This window comes from Cheilinus undulatus, linkage group 8, assembly GCF_018320785.1.
Source record: "Cheilinus undulatus linkage group 8, ASM1832078v1, whole genome shotgun sequence".
Lineage (NCBI taxonomy): Eukaryota > Metazoa > Chordata > Actinopteri > Labriformes > Labridae > Cheilinus > Cheilinus undulatus.
In genome coordinates this window covers 42428041-42448213 of record NC_054872.1, presented here as the reverse complement: position 1 = coordinate 42448213, position 20173 = coordinate 42428041, and the positions used below count along the sequence as shown (strand labels likewise).

At 37.5% G+C, this 20173-nt stretch overlaps 1 protein-coding gene across 1 annotated transcript in view; it reads left to right on the top strand.

Moving 5' to 3' along the window:
* The window catches only part of paqr6 (progestin and adipoQ receptor family member VI), a 39310-nt gene that overhangs the window by 12099 nt on the left and 7038 nt on the right, over positions 1–20173 (top strand). Inside the window, exons 2-7 of the mRNA XM_041792553.1 lie at positions 3185–3456; positions 7682–7809; positions 8392–8597; positions 13836–13962; positions 16012–16108; positions 16646–16790. Of these exons, the coding sequence (XP_041648487.1) occupies positions 3185–3456; positions 7682–7809; positions 8392–8597; positions 13836–13962; positions 16012–16108; positions 16646–16790 (975 nt within the window). The remainder of the gene's footprint in view (positions 1–3184; positions 3457–7681; positions 7810–8391; positions 8598–13835; positions 13963–16011; positions 16109–16645; positions 16791–20173) is intronic.

The following is a 20173-nucleotide window of genomic DNA, read 5'->3' as shown; positions in this document are numbered from 1 at the left end:
GTTTTCATAGTCCCCTTCTTTTTTCATCTCCATTTATGTTAAAATATCAACAAATTGCAGACATAGCTCTAACTTTACTACATACTCAAGTAATGAAAGGCTAACATCATGCAAATGATACTGAGTGCAGAATCTGCAGTGTTTTTGTGCAGAAGCAGTGGCTTGGTATTGGTACAGATACCCAACACTGGTATCAGCATCTGTGAATCCTGTAACTGATTTCTCTAATCTATTAGTGCTGATTATTTTCAAGACAGAATCTAAGAAATAATAAGTGAAGATGGGCCTGTGTCTGCAGCCACCACTTTTAGCAGATAGGCAGTGACCACAACCTCAGTGTCAGAGCACTTCTTACCAGCATCTATTACGACAGTTGACTTCTACTTTTCTCTGTAGCATCTGTAATCTTGTTTTGAAATAGCTCTGTGAGCCTAATATTTTCATAAAAATCATGAAAGCAGTGTACAGGAATCCTATCCTGTCATTAAGAGCAGCTAAGGATGGAAACTTTCCCTACAAAAAGACAAATCAGATCAGTTTCTTGTCTGTCATTGCTGTCCACAAAGCTGGTATCTGAGGTCCCGTCTTTCATGGTTTTGATTGTTCAGGGAGGAATAAAGTGGCATCGATAAGCATGGTGCTGTTCTGATAGTTGAATTGTCCTAAATTGATAGCACTGTGAGTGCTGTGACAAAAAAACAGCTGATGCTGGGGGTGTTTAAGTTCTCAGGGCACTGAGCGCTAAAAATAATGGACTACATTGATTTTTTTATCCAAAATGAGTGATTTCAGTGCAGAAAACACTGACTGTGGAAACAGGTCTTCACATTTTTTGAACCCTAATTAAAAATTAATAATTACATTAAGGATTTGTTAGTTTAATTTTTGATATTTTACATTTTTTACATGCAAGGAATTTGAGACATTTTGCAGATGGGCTCTCCACTAAATGCTGCCGGGTCTTGGCATGGCAACACTGGATGACTATTGTGATCCCTGATACTGATATGACGATGGAGCAATTGTAATTCATATATTACAAGATAATCACATGATATGGCAATATCTGATTATCTGAAGGATACAAAATGCCCCTGCAAAGGTGAAATGTAGGATTAATGTTTTATTCACAGCAATTAGATGTCAATTTTATTCTTACTACCCCTCGTCTCTTAAATGTTTTTCTGTAGTGCCAGTGTTCTATTCTGTAGCTATAATCATGATGATAATATGGCTCTGTTCAGATATTAAATCCCACCTTTACTCTGCATTAGTTAAATACTATGTAAGGGTTAGTGCCCGACAAGGTTCCCAATTATCAGGGATTAATGGACAATGTGGAGGCCTGAACCGTCCAACGTGCCTCCTCGAATGTACAAGCTCGCCTGGAAACAAGTCATACGTCAGATAGGAGCTGGCAACTGTACTCCCTGCTCAGAAAATATGACTGCCTCAGGTTGCTATAGTTACTCCTATCATCTAACGGCTGCTGCGCATTAATTTGGGACAGTGTAATGATTTTTGACCGCAACTACTTGAGAAGTTCCACAGGTGTCCATATGTCAGAGGTTAATGGACATCAATGGAACATCTAGAGCCAGTCGGAATCAAGTATTCACCAAGACCATAGTATAAATGACATTGATAATAAACTCTTTATCTATTTGTCTATTTGTAAAGCTAAAATTATAAAGTATAAACATAACATACACACACATATGTCCTTAAAACACACATTGAATGTTAAGAAGAGGTCAAATTTGCAAGCACAGTTATCATCAAAGTGCTAATCCTTAAAAATTACATTTCATGCCACTCAAGGTTTTCTGACACAGTTTTAAGTGGAATATCAAAGGGGCTATCTGTAGAATTTAATCTGCAGCCTCTTAATTAAAGATCTCACACAATGGTCCCAAGATTTCAGTGTTGAAGTCTTTTAAATCTTTGGTTCACACTACTAGCTGAAAAAGTGTTGCTGGCCTAGTTTCTGTTTGATCCTCATCATTACATCAGAGTCAGAAGCCTCTGTGGTGAAGTTCAGGCAATCAGAGTGTGTTAATGGACTAAGTAAAGCATGTAAATTGTGTTAATGAGTCAAGAGCCTGACCTCAGAGGGCATTATTCACAGAGGGATTCACATTTTTGATGCTGATATTGCTGTTTGTTTTTTTGCTGTACATAATCCAACTTCAGTAAAGTTATTTAAAACAAAGCAAAATACAGACAGCTTCCTGTATGTTTAGCTGTAACTATGCACAGAGCTCATCTGAAACGGTCATTGATATTTTTTTCTTTTGCCTGTTAGATATTGCAGCATCTCTGTGAAGTTAAAACATGTTCATTTCAGTCAACAGAGAAGGACACTTCTGTGCAAATTTCCTGCCACAAACATGTTCTTATTACACGCATGCTTTCAGTCACAAGCTCCTGCAGTGTGACAATACCATGCATTCTTCAAATCGATGTCTGTGTTTGTCTCTAGCAGCCACAATAAGAGATTGTTCTCAGAGTTGGCTCCAGTCAACAAAGACATCACACTCAAGGACTCAAACTGTATCACTGATAAATCATTTATCCTGGTAATGTCTTTGCTGTCATAAACATGCAGGACTTCTACTTTTAAATGGGTATTGTGACATTGTTGAGTTTGTTCTCGTATTAGGAAACTTTACACTGCTGTCGCAGGGCAAAAGGAGACGGTTTGAACATTTAAGAGCCAAATCTAAAGAGCATAGAAGACTTTAAAGACTGGACTATCAAGCCTGTCCAATCAAAGAAGAAGAAGTAATAAACAATTTGTTGATGAATTGTTGGGAATTTTACTAGCATAAAAGGCCTAAAATTAATTAGTTTTGCTCTCTACAGTTCATGCTCTGTGGCATTTTGTCATTTTGCTTGTGAAATTATTTGATTTCTAAGTCTTGATTTGGTAATAATTCAGTTTGAAGACACTAGTTTGAACATTGGTAAATCAAAATAATAATTTTTATCATGTTTGAACTTTTACAAACCTTATATAGCACTTACAACAAAAAATGGCTAATTAACGATTAAGATCAAAGTTGTACATTGCAGCCTTCAGGCAAAGACAGAAAATGCTAATCTACTGTTTGATTTTGATTTGCATATCAAGTTTTTGCTGTTCTGTTTGTGTCTTATGTTTCTGTTTGTTGTGTCTCTGCAGTGTTTCCAGTGTGGCGGGGGATCGGGGCCAGCAGTGGCGTTGCAGGCGGCTGGAGCGAGGGCTGGGGACGCTGCTTGCGATGGGAGGCTGACAGTCTGGGACAGAGGGTCCGCATCCCAGTGTTTGATTACCCCGTCTGGGTTGTCCTCTGTCAAGGCGGACAAGCCAGACTGAGGGAGGTGTGTCAGAGAGGGAGAGGGGCCATCAGACTGCCCACAGACATGCTCAGCATCAAGCTCCCCGAGCTCTTTGACATCCACCAGGTCCCCAAGGTAAGAAAAGAGAGACAGAGTCTGTCCTGCAGTGTTTACCTTCATAGGAATTTTTATGAATATCCTTTCAGTTTAGGAAATCACGCACCAGTCACCCTCTTTGAGCAGGTACTCTTAAATTCCTGGTTATGCTATTTCCTCTATTCCTCAGTAAGTAAACTATCAAGTTCAAGGACCAAAGATGGTGAAGATGACGTAAAAATTGAAGACATTTGCAAACATTTTGCATTCCTTGGTATCTTCATTGTCAAAGTGTCACCTTTGTTGGAGTAATTAACCAATTATTAAAGTTTATCTTGTCTGTTAGTCTTGCATGGAATATTTTAATAAGCTTATGCACTCTACTTTACCACCAAATGCAATTACTACAACTATACAATAACTTCAGTCAGGACCACTTTATCAGGGAACACATATGATATGTGGTTAGAATTTTTTTTTTCTAACCATATATCTTCTTGCCTTTCCTGTGCCTACAAGGAAAGCCTGGGGCAGGAAAAGAAGCAGCAAAAATGCCAGAGCAGAGCAGCCATCCATGACTACAGAATGACACCGATTAAGTCAGAGGTAGAATAAAGGAGCTGGGGTGGAGGAGGGGTTGAAAAAAGCTGCTTGCAGAGGGAGCATCAAGCATAGATGGCTTTAAATATGGCAGCAGGAGTGCGATTTGCCAGTAGTGTGCTTAGAGTGAATTACCTTGCCATCAGCTGATGATGGCTAGCGTCAGATCAGCTGATCTCAGTTATATGGCTGTGCTTGACTGGTAAATTTACTGTAACAGGTAAGAGGTTCTTTTGTATAGATATGGTTTTGGTGTGCCTTGAAACTTTGGCTTTATCTTAGGTGTGCTTTGGGAAAAAAAAGGTTGAAAACTACTGCTTTACTACAAATAGGGCACTGAGAGAAGGCTCAGTCTACCATGGTAAGTATTTTTGTCACTTTTTCACAAGTCAGATTCACTTCAAAATTAAAGGTTGTTTTTGGCACATGATATATCTCTCCACCAGGTTTCATAAATACAGTGTTTGTGTTTTTTCCATTATCCTGTTGAAGTTTAAAACATAACCTCATTGGCAGAGGTAACCAGCATCAATACATTTTTTCCACCTGGGGGCACAGAAATATCTGCAAAGCATGACTGCCGCAATACTAAGATTTTCAATTTTGATTTGATATGAAATGAAGAAAAATCAAACACTATACAGGACACTGCAACAGAAAGAAAAATCCAGGGCATTGCAAATTAGGTAATTTTCTTGTTCTGAATTAGTTTGGTAACCTGTTTGTGGTTGTAAGTATGACAGCTAGCCATAAACACAAAATCTCACAGCATGTTAGCATGTGTTTCTGTCCACCTTCGATATCGAAAGAATTGCAAAGGTGTTGGTCTCCACCAGTTTCTGGCTAAAAAACAAGGCTTTTTGGCCACACACTCCTAAACTATTCTCAGCAGCCTTCCTCTCAATGCCTGCCTAATTTTGGTGCTGGACAAGTTTGGTTTATCAGGGCTTTTTTTTTTTTTTTAGCTTAAAACAGCTTCCTACTGCTGCTGTAAACATGGTTAATGAGAGCAGTGAGAGTTAACCAATACCGTAAAGTTGAACACTATAAAACCAACACAATGAGCTGAGCGAAACACTCTCTGGAGAAGTGAGAGGAAAGACAGAGAAACAATGCTCAAACAAAAGTCATATGTTCCATTTTTGAGCCAGAACACAAATATGGATTTCATTTATTATGTTGTGATAGATTTATAATTGTACCATTTTTTTTTCATTGCATTCAACAATAATCATTCAGTTACACACCAGCTTGATAAATCTGGAAAAATTACATATCAGTCTTGAAGTTTCTCCACTTTATTCTTGTATTTGTTTTATTTTCTGTTTCCTTTCATTGTTTATGTGATGAATGTCTTACTACTTTTACAATACCTTACACAAGCCCCTATGTAACACCAGGAATCTGTCGGATTAGTCTGGCAGGACATGACCAGACACTTGAGGCTTGGAACAATTGAACATGTACAGTTGACAGCGCAACTCATAAAGGAACACATAATTTATTATTACTAGTAGTTCTCACAGCTCCAGTTTCACTAAATCTAAAGGCAACTAAAGGAAGTTAGCTGTTAAAAGTTACAGAGAACTTTCCAGGGTAAAAAGACTAAGATTCAGCCTTTTTCTTTTGTTGTTTGCCTAAATAGTTTTAGAAATACAACACCTCCATACAAGTTTTTTTGACAGGAGCTATCTTATTCCTCCTAGTGTTCCTCTACTCTACCTCAGCATCTTTATCACACTTGCACTGCTTATCTCCCAGATTTAGTAGTCTATAAACACTGCCATTTTAGATTGAATATTCAGGCAAAAGCAGGAGAGATAGTGAGTGTGACACAGTAGCTGATGGTGCCGTCCTTCAACAGGAGGCCGAGTCCTGCAGCTCAGGCATCTGTGTTGGCAGACATCCACGGCTCTGTCCGCTGCTCTGACCTTATCTGTTGTGATAATAAACAGTCATTGTTGTAATAGTTTTCATCATAGTCTCAGGCCAACGTTTCAGTGTTGATCTCTGATGCATGTGACCTGGACCTTATGTCACTGGTGTTTAAATATTTGAGTTACTACAGATAAGTGTGTATTTCAGACAAACTGTTGATGCTGTTTGAAAAACATCAGCTTCCATGTGGTATCTCGGGTTTCTTTTTGCAGTTTCAGGCATAGACAGCAAAAGCACAAGCTTATCTAAAGACTTAATAGGTTGATACAGTTGTTTTACATGAAAGTACATCAGCAGTGAAGTAGAGGCACATCACCTTCAATTTAAACTTTACATTTTCCAAGGGGAATTATTTTAGCAGCCAGGTTAAACCATAAAATAATTAGAAAGAATTAAAATTTACTAAAAGAGTTATTCCTTTAAAATTGATTTACCCCCTTTTAAATAACCACAATAACGCTCAGAGAATGTAGCTTTGAAACTGGTTTAATGTTGCTCCACATAGAAATGTAAATATAAGACTGCGATGCCCTGTTCCTGCCAGTTGACATCAGATCCTTGACAATATTGACATTGTTATTCATATGTGTTCTTTGCACATTCAAGGAGAACCGACCTGAGATGATTTGGGTCAAAAGAGACCGGTTTTACTACTTCCTGTAGCTAAATATCAGCACTGTGTGACACGCTTGATAAGGTCACAGTGACAACAAATAAAGGAGCACACGCAACAATTTGACTTGTGTAAAAAAAAACACCCTGAAGAGTAGGAGCTACAATAAATGTGTTTCAAAATGCAGTCTTCCTCTGAAAACAGACTTTCATGGTCAGAGTCTGAAGCATCATCATAGCTCGTTCATCTGTAGGTTGGTCTGTTTCTCAACTGCCATTTGGTCACAGTCTATTTTTAAAAGCAGCATTATTGAATTAGGTATTATATAATGAGCAAGTCTTATGGTATTCAAGTTAAAGCTATTTATTAAGAAAGAGTTGATGCATAAATGATCCAAACTGTTGTCCATTTTTAACCCCATTTTCTGACCAATTTTTCTTGAATTCAACCTAGCAAACGTTTGCTGTACTTCCTACAGGGGTACTGTAAATTTATAGGTATTGCTAGTGTCAGACTCACTAAAATTTGACATTTTGTGCACAATTTCACAACAGTCTCACAACAAAATTCAGGCTTTGTTTTGTTACTTTGGACTACAACAAGCAATACATTGGTTCAATGGGTTTTTGGCCAGTGAGCATGCAGGTTTGCTTGCCTTTACTCCTAAAGTCAGTTGGCAAAAAAACAAAAAGGGGTTTTATTTATGCTGTTTACAGTAACAAAATCACTCCGTTAGGTTAGGCTATTTTTATTTACCTGCCCAGTGGCTGTAAAGTGGAGTGGAGTTAATCTACCCCCAACAGATCTATTAGTCTGACTCATAGAAATACAGCTTAGTCTCTTAGTTGGTCTTAGATTTTTCTGTGCAATTCAAAAGTCTATATTTGCACAGTTGTTCACCTTTTTTACTTCATGGAAAGCATACTGTGTTAAGAATCTCCATCTCCATAGATGCTTATAGGTCATACAGTTTGAAGCTGTTTCATCCAGAACTAACTGGACAAGCCACAGCTATGCTGCCCTGTGGTCTAAAAGAATTTTTCCCCCCCTGTACGCACCAGCACACCTTATAGTGTTGCCTTTTCTACCTGCATGCTCTTTTTTGTCCCTCAGGTGTTCAGAGAGGACAGCATCATCTCTGGATACCGTCACCCTCGCAGCTCAGCGCTGGACTGCGTCCTCAGCAGCTTCCAGATGAACAACGAGACCGTTAACATCTGGACCCACTTCCTGCCAACATGGTGAGGAAAACATATCAAACCATGTTATTCTATTTGTTATATGCTTAAATATTTTTGTTTGGTGAGCTGTGTTTAAACAGTTTTATTCAGAAAAAAACTCTTAAAAGATATGAGCCTTTCTTAATGAGGCCTTTAAGTCCATGATTAAAGTTGCATAAAGTTGTTTCATACTAGATAGCTTTTTAAATCATTTTTTTGTAAGTTCAGCTTCCATTGCTTTGATCCAGGCTTAATGTTTGTCTATTTTTATGCTTAAACCAAAACTAGCAGGAAAAAGAACTTACTTAAGTCCCAGCAGCTGTAAAAACAGGACAGTGCCTGTAAAGATCAGCAGAGTTATGAAAATCTTTGTTTAGTTTCTGAGATGTAATCCCTTAAACACTTGGATAAACTGGGGAGAAATAAGCAGGTGGTGAAGTTTAATGTAAAGATCTTTTAAAGGTGGGAAAAATTTCACTTTTAATCCTTAAAATATACAATAATCCTGAATCATAATGAGTCCAAGATGTCAGGAACTCAAAGCCTTAAGAAGAAAGATGATGTTTGGAACATGTTGGGTTAAGAGAGACTGGTGCTTTGCAGGTACTTTCTGTGGCGTTTCTGCGTCCTCTGCTCCACCCTGAACTTCCTGACCGACAGCTACTCCTGGCCTCTGCTGGTGTACATGCTGCTCATCTGCATCTACCCGTTTACGTCCAGCTGTGCTCACACCTTCAGCACCATGTCCCCTGAGTCCCGACATATCTGCTACTTCTTCGACTACGGAGCACTCAGCCTCTACAGTCTGGGTAAGATTTTAGTGAAATCCTAAAAACACACTTTGTGATGCATAATGTGGACATCATGGCCTTATAAAGGGTTAGTAAGTGATTTTCAGAGTTTGTCTTCAAGTTTATTAAAAAGCTATAAACCACTACTGCCAAAAGATACCTTTAGTATATTTTGAATAATCAGTATTTATTTATAATATTGCAGAATCAAAGCAGACATGCACATAGGAAATAATAACTACATTTCTTAATCATAAAGTCAAAGGACTATATACCTGCCTGTAGGACTGATTTTCAGTCTTAAAATAATTGTTGCGTTATGAAGACAAAATCACTCCTTACTTGTACATACTTTTTGTTAGCTTTTAGTTGTCTTCGTGTGCCATATCTGTACACCTGTGGTAGTTTTCATTTTGTGTGTCAGACATTTAAGTTACACATTGTCCTGACTGCATGCATCAGATATCGTGTCACATCGTGCAGCATTGCGACCACATTGTCGACACTTTATCTGTTCAATAAAAATTCTCAGCCCTGTAAATTTCAGTTTCCCTATTTAACCTATTAACTCCTGAGTTTCTGGACTTTTTCTTATTTTAACCATGAAAGGCCCAGAAAAAGTCCTGTGATTTAGTGCTTTTGCCCATTTTTTCACACTATGTAGAACTAATAATATATGGCAGTTATTTACATTTTTCTGCATGTTAAGAGGGTTTTAATAGTTGAAAATGAAGAAATACCAAAAAGGGAGGAAGTTTATACTAGATTTTTAGCGAGAAAATGTGAAATTACTGTAATAAGACGTTGGCTGTTAGGTACAATTTCTCAGGTTTCAGAAACCGTTGGAATTTTTCTGATAACACAGTCATGTAATTATAGTTATGCAAAGTGTGCTAGGTTTTAAAGGGTTAAAGTAAAACATCTAGCATCAGCTAGCATCAACTTTGTGTGCATAGAGAAGGATGTGTGGTACTTTGTATTGACAAGCCTGTAATGGCTGTGAGCTGAGTAGTTTCGCCTTCATGTTTACCCAAGTCAGAGCATAACACATCAAACATGGATATATATTATCAGTGTAGAACTTTTTCTACTTTTTCTACACGAGCTAGTAGAAAAGCAAAAATAATCTTCCTGTCAGACACACCTGGTTCCTGGTCATCCCCCTCTTTCATTGTTTCCTGTCTATGTCAACATAAATGACAGAGAGGAAAAAGGGGACGAGGGACAATGTTGCGTCACGCCTCTTGTTGACTGTCAAGATACTACAATAGACATTAGTGTGATTAAGCTGATTATGTTTTTAACACTGGTTTGGTTTTGTGTATTAAATGCACAGTAGGCCTAAGTGATATGGCCTAAATATCATACCACCATATTTTTCTTGCCCTCTATGGTAATGGTAATACAATGGTTTTATAAAACTAAAAAGAAATAATGCATCAGTCATCAGTGAAAACACACCTCTAAACAGTTGTTTAAGCTGGATAGATGAAGTGCTGCAGTGCTTTGCTCAAGACAAACCGAGACAAACCCCAGATGGGCCGACAGAGAGACTCTGAAAAGTGAAAACACTCGCTGTATGTTGCGGTTATTACAACCATTAAACTTGGAGTGGAGAGAGCCCATTTTTAACCTGTTTACTGTTCTTAACGGATGAGTAATGCTCGGTTAGTTACTCAGCTACTTATAATGCTAGCGCAAAACATGCTTGAATGAGGGTGCGTTCACATTGGATTAATTGATTCAAACCGCACTGCAGTGCAATCATTTGCATTCACACTGACCAAAACGAACTGGACTTTGGGCACCTAATGTAAAGGCCACCTCAGCTGAAGCTGTTATCTGTTATCATTCTGCTACGCCAACAGTAGCAGCAGTTTTATTTTTTTCTACAACACAGCACATGCTTTTAAACTGGCTATGACGGTGTTGCAAAAATCTTTTCTGTGGCAGAAATTTTACAGCTGATAGTACTGATACATGTTTACTGCCCACCACTAATGCACAGTAAAAATCCATCCACCAGGGGCTCTCTTTCAAAACAATAACACAATATGATCAGTAGAGACTGGGAGGGGTTAGCGTTACAGGAGCAAGGGTGGGTGATTAAACTCACAACAAATAGCAGCCTCCTTAAGACACGGCCTATTACATTTATAAAAATTCTGAGCTTCACTGTTGAAAATATTTGAAATAATATAAGAACCCAAAACAGGAGAAGTAATTTATTAAACTAATATTAGGTCTTGTCAGTGCAAAAATTCTACATATTGTAGCTTTAAGTTGTTTTCTAACTGTCCATAATAGCACTGAAGATAAAGTGCAAAAGAATTAGCGTTTCCCAACAATTTTTCCTTAGAGCCCCCCCCCCCATGTACCTAACAAAAGCGTAGCCATCCCAGGACCCAAGGGAAAAGAAAAGGTGACACAATGTTGTCAAAAATCAACATAGATTTGAATTGTTTCACTGATAAAACCCTAAATAAGGCCTATGCATACTTTTCTTATCAAAAGACCTTTGTGTAAACTACTTAACTAACTAACTAACTGCTCATCATGGTTTTAGTCAAAATTTGCAAGTCTAATTTTGACTGCCTCAGAGCAGAAGAAGCCCTGCCCCCAGGGGGGTCCCAGACCCCAGATTGGGAACCAATGGTGTATCTTATACTGATAACGTAGTGATTCTGTCTGTGTGCCCCATGTACAGAGACTGTTATCCTCAAAGCATGCAGCCTGGGTTTTCATCTGACCTGTGTCTCCTTTCCCAACCATCATTCCCCGCTCTCTCTCTCACTCTCTCTATCTAGTTCCAGACTATCCTATGTCCTATCCCTCCAAACAAGGAGCTTAATACTTAACTGCTTTAAAAGTCAAATAGATGTGACATTGCTTGAATGTTCTGTTATCAGATGGATGTAAAGAGCACATATCATTTTCATATCATCTCCAGCCGTGTGTTATAGTATCTCTTTTACAGCTGCATCCTGAGAAAATTTGTGCTTCAAGGATTATTTGCTCTCCAGGCAGAAATCTTTTAAATAAAATCTCCTCTTGGTGATGGTTAATTGGTATCAACATAAAGTTTTAGACAAAGAATAAAGAAATGTGATTTAAAATAATTAAAAGCTTGTTTTATCAATGAGCATGTTGGAAATATATCAAAAATTATAATTACAAAGATTTTTAGACACGTTTTTGTTTGCCCCCGATCCTTAAGAATGCAAACATGTTGTTCAAAGTAAGCCAACTGTATTTATTGTCAGTGTATATAGAGCTGTGTTTACATTTTGGATTGTAAAGTATTTTGTTTGCTTAGTTGGGTGTGTTTTATGTCTGTACCATACATAAGATCACACCTGCAGAGCAGCAGTCAAACATTTACCAACTGTAAGTTAAGTTCCCTTCACAAACGCTGGGCTGCGACAGACTGATCCTTAATCTACACTAAAGCTGCTTAGTGCCAAAACTTGGCCAGTTTAAAATGTTCAGAAGTCTGTTTTAGGGATAAAAGCAGCAGGAGGGTTTTCTCACTGCAGGACCAAAAATTACAGCATAAACGTTACAGCTAGAGACTGAGCTTTGTGGTAGGGGAAACTCTTGTGAAACAAGCTGTACAGGACATCGATGCTCTTCTAAAACAGTCTTATCCTTTTGATGACATGTTTGGTGCATTGATTATATGTTCAGTACATCAGAAGACCTGTAAGAGGGCAGATCATTGATTAAGATTTAAAAAGTAAAATAATTAGAAAACGAACTGGAATTATACATACAGTACTTCACATTTTCAATGACTTCAGTTAAAAAGGAAAAAATAGAATTTTTCTGCTTTGGCGACTCCAAGTGGTTGTGTTTAAAATTACATCTATCCACTGTTTTGATATTGCTTCATCACCTCAAGAATGAAAGTTTTACAGCTCTAAATGCTTAGAAATATATAAAAATGGTAATGCAGGTCTTACATTTGTGAGTATTTGATATGTGTTTTGAATGCCTTTCATGCATCAGAAGCAAATTTGGGTTTTATTGCTAAGTATTTTTACTCAAAAGGAATTTGACAATATGACGTTTCGCTAAATTAATTAAAATGTTGGTAGAAATAAAAAGAAATAGGGTTCAAAACAACAATCCTTCCTTCAGGAAATTTAAATAGAAGACATAAAAAGAATCCTAGTAAATAGTATATAATAAAGTAAAATGTAGATACGCAGAATGTATTAACAGTGCAATGGATAAGCTGTACAGTTGTGCAGTTATTTATATGACTAAAGTTGTGTGTAAATAGTTGAAGGCGTAACACTGTGCATTGTAAACAGGAAATGCTGAAGCCTAGAGCATGTTTATATACTGCTTAAAATCTCATTTAGTCCCTCCTTATACCCTTTTTGTGAAAGTCTTCTGAAACATGTGCAACCAGATGTGATCCAGTTCAGTTGTTTCATCAAAAATTACGCTCTAAAAATTATATTAAAGGTTTAATTTTGGTTGATATTGTCAGCAACGCTGATTCAAGTTCAGCTTCATTTCCTTTGGTTAGTTTTGCTGTTATCTTTTACTATTTCACAACTTCTACAGCTTTTTGTTGCTGAACTTTTAATGAAAGGTATTATAGAATTAAAAATGGACATATCATTTTGCAAAAGCAATTAAATTTCTCAGTTTCAACGTTTGGCATGCTGTCTCTGATTTGTTTTCAATAAAATATGGGGTTTCATAGTTTTGCAGATGATCCCATTCTGTTTGAATTTATATTTTATAGTGTCCCAACTTTTTATGAAACAAGGTTATACATTGAATTACCATGTTTACAAACATATCCATTATAGTAAAAAAATGTTTCTAATATGTTCCCATTTTAAAAACAACACCACTGAAAAAGAAAATCTTAAAGGTCCGCTTCATGGCAGAGCTGTTCTACATTCACATGACATTGTACAGGTGTACCTAATAAAGTGGCTAGTGCATTCTTGCTCCCCTTTTTACTATTTTGGGGTAATGTTTACTGTCGTGGTTATTCTCACACACATAAAAAACAAAGATTAAGATTGCACAAGTCTGTTTGCAGCCTTTTTAAGTGTTTAAAAGCACTGTTTAGATGTACAAAAATAACTTGAGAGGAACTTTTAGGAAGTAGTGCTGATTGATGTGTATGTAGAACTGCATTTGGACACACAAAGACACTTTTTCCCTTGAAGAAACTCAAACCATTAGATCAACGGTTCACATTTTTTGTTGTCATTCTTTGTTTGTGTTCAGGTTGTGCCATAAGCTATGGATACTATGTCGTACCTGACAGCTGGGTGAACAGCTGGCTCCATCAGCATTTTGTCCCCATCGCCGTTGGAAACACGCTTTTCTGCACCAGTCTGTCCTGTTATTCCAGGTGAGAGGCTGCAGCATGTGTTATCTCTGCATGGTTGCAGGGAATCTTACCTTCACAAGTTTGTCTAAAGTCAAATAATTCTATAGGAAGCTGAACACGTGTTTTTAATTTAACATTAAGCCTACAGGTTCAAATGACTGTAGACAGATGTTAGGGAAAGGACTTTACTCTTCACTGCAGATAACCTTCAGGCAGCAGCATTTGATTTCCATAATGTGGTTCTAAAATTGGTTTCAATGAGTCAATGCCAGACCTGAAACTCTTCTGAAACAGTCTTTACTACAACATGTGATACCTAAACTCTCCAGAGACATTTAGACAAATGAAGTCTCTCATGCTCTGCTGCTTGACAGATGCAGGGACCCACTGCAGTTATTCTTTATTATTTTCCTCTAGCAAACCTATATATACTAATCATCACTTAATCTTACAGTGTTTGTGAGCTTATACTGCTCCTAGTAAGAAGATAAGGTAAAGTTAAGATTTATATATATATATATATATATATATATATATATATATATATATGAATTTTTTTTTCTTTCTCTTTTTTTCAAATCTGCTTCTCTTAACTTATATTGCATTTGCTGTCAGGGATATGATTTGCTATGTTTTTGTTTTGATTGTGTACAGAGACTTGAATCTTTGCATTTTATGTCTTTATTCCTTTAAAGATAGCAAGATAAAGCTGTAAGGTACTGTCGGTTTAAACTGATGTGTATATTTTAGTGTGTTTATCATAGTTGAGATTTAAGATTTTTGGTTTAGGTTTTTTTTTCTATGGGTGGATAAGAATGAATCTAAAAAGTATATGATATAGTAATAAGTTAGTAGTAATATTGTATAAATACATGACTTTAGGCATGCAAGTTTGATTTTTGCTAATATCCAATATGCCAATGTTTACAATTTTTTTTTACCAAACACCAATATTGGTACTGCTACTTAAATGTAGTTCAGACCTAAAACCGAAGTCCTTAAGACACATGATGTTTAAGTTTTTAGGATGAGAAAAGTAACACATTTCAGTCCAAGAAAGCAGTTTAAATTTTAAAGAGTGTTGATTAATAGAGGAAAAGATTTCAGCTAACATAGGTCTGTTGGTCCAGGCTATATCTCCACTAACTTAATTCAGCCTTAGCTAACCTTTACAGCTGATAATATCATGCATCCCTACATGTTATATCATAACAGCAGCTCATTATTGACTGAGTAACAGTGGGGTATTTTAAGTCAGAATAATAAATAGACATGAGTTTATAGTTTACTGTGCTTTCCTACTTCTCAAAGGCAAAATTTGCCTTAAGTGGGGGTGTCAAGAAATAAATCTCAAATATCAACTATATATATATAGTTTTTCTGCAACTATAACGTATGCTATATCCATTCTCCAGGTAGCAGGGTCTTGTGGTTCTGAGCAAATCTGTCAGTAATGTGATAGTTGTGTTAGTGCATGTTGTGATTAATTGAAGTTGTCATGCATTAATGATGTCAAAAGCACAGTTTCAGATAATTTTAGATTTCCTTACACCAACATCTTTTACATTCCCTACCTGTTTTTTTTCTTGTGATGGTTGTTGAAAAATTATACATATTTTATGTTTATTAGAGATGTACTGATTGTGACAACCAGGCCCAATATAGAAACGGATGTCTAAAATGACAGTTTGTTGATCCCAAAATTGATGACTTTTCCATTTCTTCAATGTGTTTGCGCTTTTGTAAAGGAGCTATGAGATTGTATGTATTTAAATTATCACCAGTATTAAACTTTATGTCGCTGCTGACATTTTCTTTCACCATAAAAACAATCAGAGTGGATCAAACAAAACCCTAATAAAACCCTCTTTTTGAAGATAAACTAGCTTAGAATATTAAATTGTAACCACAGATGGGCTGCTGGTATTGGTGCATCCCACATTTGTTTCCAGTAGCCCGGATGTTATAGATGTTATACCCATACATCAATGAATCCCAAATATTTGTAAATGCAAATGTAATTTTCTCTCAAAATGGTTACTGATTACTGCCCTCTTTCTTCTTTCAAAGGTTTCTGGAGCTGCAGTTTCCTCACAGAAGTAAAGTCCTGCGGACCGGAGCTTTTGTCGTTCCATTTATATTCGACACCATCCCTCTGATTTACAGGGTTAGTGTGAACATCAGACACTTATGTTTGCACTTCAGATCTTCTTTTTTCACATATTTATACACTGTGAGCAGTCTCCTTGGACTGCATTAAAGCTTCAACTTTCGCACTTTGAACTACTGTATTTTTTCAAGCTAAATAAGTTGTTTTTCACAGTGTGTTTGTGTGGTTATGTAAGAGCTCAGAGCTGATTAGAGCCAGGCTTTAATTCTTTGAGCAGTACTTTGGCTCACTAACCCAGAAACTGATTTCCTTTCTTAATCTAATACAAATGTATCACTGCCATCAATTAATTCTCCTAATCAGTGGGATGATTAGTTTGTGCAATACAAAAGCCATTTGTTGTCCCTAACTAGGTCACAAATGCTAACAATGCAGCCATCATCACTGCTGATAACAAAAATTCTCATGTCTTGGATTACTCTCACCCTGCAACATTTCACAAGTAATTTTTAAGTAGTTTCCTTGTTAATGTGAGATTAATCTTTTGTGTTTTAAAGTTTTCTTTGATTTAAATCTGTGTCTTTGTCTGTGTAGATTCTTCTCTGCTGTGGAGGAAGCTGCAGCCCAGGCGACGCCTTGTCAAATCACTGTTACCACCTCCTCTTCGCCTTCCTCACCTGTTTCCTGTTTACAGCTCACCTCCCGGAGAGGTTGGCCCCAGGGCGCTTCGACTACTTTGGTATGTCCTTCATGGATGTTGATATGGCTTGAAATCGGCTTCTGTGGCTTTGGATGGCATTTACTGACCAATACTTTAAACCTGGGAGTTTGCCGTCTGGGAAAATTTACACGGTACAGCCTCCAGTTCACAGGAAACAAAACTGAAAGTTTGAGAGAGAAGACAAATGCTTTACCACCAGGGGATCCTGTAGATTTTTGATAATTTTATCACTGAGTAACTCCCAGGTAAGACTGAATAAAACTTAATGTATGAACAGTTTTTACAGAGCATGCATTAAAGAAAAATTATGTAAATATAAGCTACAGTGCTCATGGATTGTTATATTAGCTTTAAACCATAAAACGCCTTAGATTTCACTTTTCACATGGGGCTATAGCTTTGATTTCAAAGTCTTTTCTCTTTTAAAGTTTTTCTTTTTATGTTTTCCCTGTAGAACAATTGACACCAAACAATGGCTCTGTATCAAACAGACTTTTGATATGATAGTGTGTAAATGTGCATGAACTTTCTGCATTTTTCTTTGCCAGGAGATTTGTTTACCCTGGTAAGGTTTCAAACAGTCCACTCTTTTACGTCTTCACAAGCTCTGGGTGTAAAAAAAAAACAGCTGCTGTGTGTTATTGAACAATGAGTTCTTAAATTCATTGCTCAGAAGTAAGGGATTAAAGGAATATTTTGTTATTTTTGAAATTGAGTTGAGTGAGATACTTGGTAGTAGTAGTTATATAAGGCAAAACAGATGTCTGTCTGGTTGTCGCTTTTTGGAAAGCACACCGAGGGCACCAGCAGCAAGGCTAGGCTATGCAGCGCCACAGACGCACACAGCTGCTCCCAACAGTTTGGCAAATTTTAGGCCTCAAGTTACACCAGTGAACCTTACCACACCATATGAGAACCACTGCTGTAAAAGCATGCAAGGTGCAATAATCCAAGATGGCAGACCCCACATAGGGGACCGTCTTTATGCATGAATAAAAGGCTTATTCTAAGTTAATGAAAAATAAAAGTATTTCATGTGTTCAACACTAATTGAGACAGGCCTAATTGTCAATATTGTGTTTCATTTTTACCAAGTTTGTTCTGCGAAATGCTATTAGGCCTAATAATACAAACAGCAATATGAGGGTGTGAATGCAAACGAACCGCATCCGGACACCAGGCACGGGCCCACTTGGGGAGGTGGTCTTGGGCGCGATTCAAGTGGATTCTGGCACGGTTCGGATGAAGATGTGAATGCAACCGTGCTCGGATACGGGACAGAGCGTCGTATCAGCTTTATGACATCATCATAAAAACTAAACCTCTTTCCACAGCGCGGCAGTTTGTTCACATTTTTCCTCAATAAAGGGCGGAAATCATCAGAATCCAGCCAATAAACGGTCTGTTGTGACTCACCTTACAGATGAACACAAGTTGGAGTCAGTGAGTGGAGGTGCAAAGGCAGTAAAAGTCTCCTGTCACTTCAAAAACCACTATATTTGTGCAGCGCGAGCCCATTTAATCCTCTGAGCTGTAGTAGATGTGCAGATGCGAAGAGCGAAGTTGCTGGCATCTTAAAAGTGATTTTAATCATCCATAGCTGCAGGATGGACTTTTTGCTGGGTCAAAAAAATAATAATCCTTGCTCAGATCATGACCCCAGTGGTTGCCATGGTAGCTTCTTCTTCTTTCTCCTCCTTTGCAGGGTTGTAAACCAGCTACATGCATACTGCCACCTGCTGTTTCAGACCGAGTAAATACGCAAGTGCGCCCTGGCACGGTTCGATGTTGCTAGTGTGAAACTAAACTGGGGGGGAAGGGGCGCTGTTGAAGACAACTGGGCCTAATGTGAAAGCGCCCTAACTCAGTAGAGAACTTCACTCATGGTGCAGAAGAATCCTAGCAGTAATCACTGTACACCAGGCAACATCTTAACACACATAAATACTTCTAAAACACATCACTTTGCCCAAGTACAGGATGGGAAAAGTCTACCCCCCTAGTTTATGAAATGGCAGTGGACAAAGCTTAGATCTTTTGACTCTTTACAGAGTTGGATTAACACTGATTTATCGCTATCTAACGCTATCAAATAGCTCTAACAATAAATGCCACTTACCTCAGAATGGAGTTAAAATGACACTATGGGAGTTAAAATAAACTCTGAAGAGTTTGACACGCAGATTTCAACACTCAAAATGTTTGCTGTGCTCTTTGCCTGTTGCATTGCAAAATAGTGCCAAATACATAGGCCTTCTGGAGGAAATGCAAACTTCTTCATATGTTTAATCAAATGCTGCTTTTTTCCTTTTTGACCTAAAATTTGTTAAATTATAAGAAGAAGCAGCAGTACTTGTCTGTAGCGCTGTTTAGCCTCCCTTCTTTACCAGTGCCCTCAGTGCACTCTCCTTAAAGGGGCAAAACAGGGTGAAAACTATTTCGGCTTATATAACTACTATTGCCAAGTACTTTATACAACCTAGCTTAAAAAAATACTGAAAACCCTCTTAAAGCTATGCTCTGCCTCAGATTTTTTTAAAATTTAAACCTCAGTGACCCTGTCAAGTCCAGGTTTTCTAAAGTTTTCAGATGATCAATTCACTACTGTTTGTGCATCTGTGTCTATGATGGATCTCTAAGGTTTCTAGCTGAGTGCTTGCAGTCTGACTGCTGTTTATCCTCAGAAGGTTAAAGGGTTCTTTGTACTGTTATTTTGTCATTTTGTTTTACACAGGCAGGAAAAGGGAAAAATACAAGACAGAGAGAAAACCAAAAACCAACCACATATCCTGCAGTGATGATGTTGTTTTCTTTTATACCAAGCCTTTATGTGAACTAGAATGTGAATATTTCTGGGGAAATAATCAAACCCACTCAAAGTTTGTACATAAAGCACATTATAAAACAACAAAAGTTGACCAAACACAAGTAAGATTGAAAACAATAAAAAAACACAATATAACACAGGGCCAATTTAAAAAAAAACATGAGGACATGAAAAGACCACTGGAGACAGAGATGATATGCAGAGCCAAGAGCTAAAAGTGGGTTTTTAATTTTGATTTAGAAACAGGCAGTGAGGGGGACTGCTGATTATGTCACTCACCAGAGCTTTTGTGAAGTGTCTTTGACCTTGGTACAGTCAGAACCAACCAATCAATGAATCTGTGAGTTCATGGTAGATATGAGGTTTTGTAAAGTCAGAAAGATAAGAAGGAGCCAGCTCATTAAAAGATGTGTAATGTGTACATAAAACAATTTTAAAATCAATCCTAAAACACACGGATCCAATGAAGAGAGGGTAAAATAGGGGAAATGTCCTCGTATTAACTTTTACCATTAAAAAGCTGAGCTGTGGCATTCTGAGCCTAGCGTTAGTTCATGTAGGACATGGAAGTCAT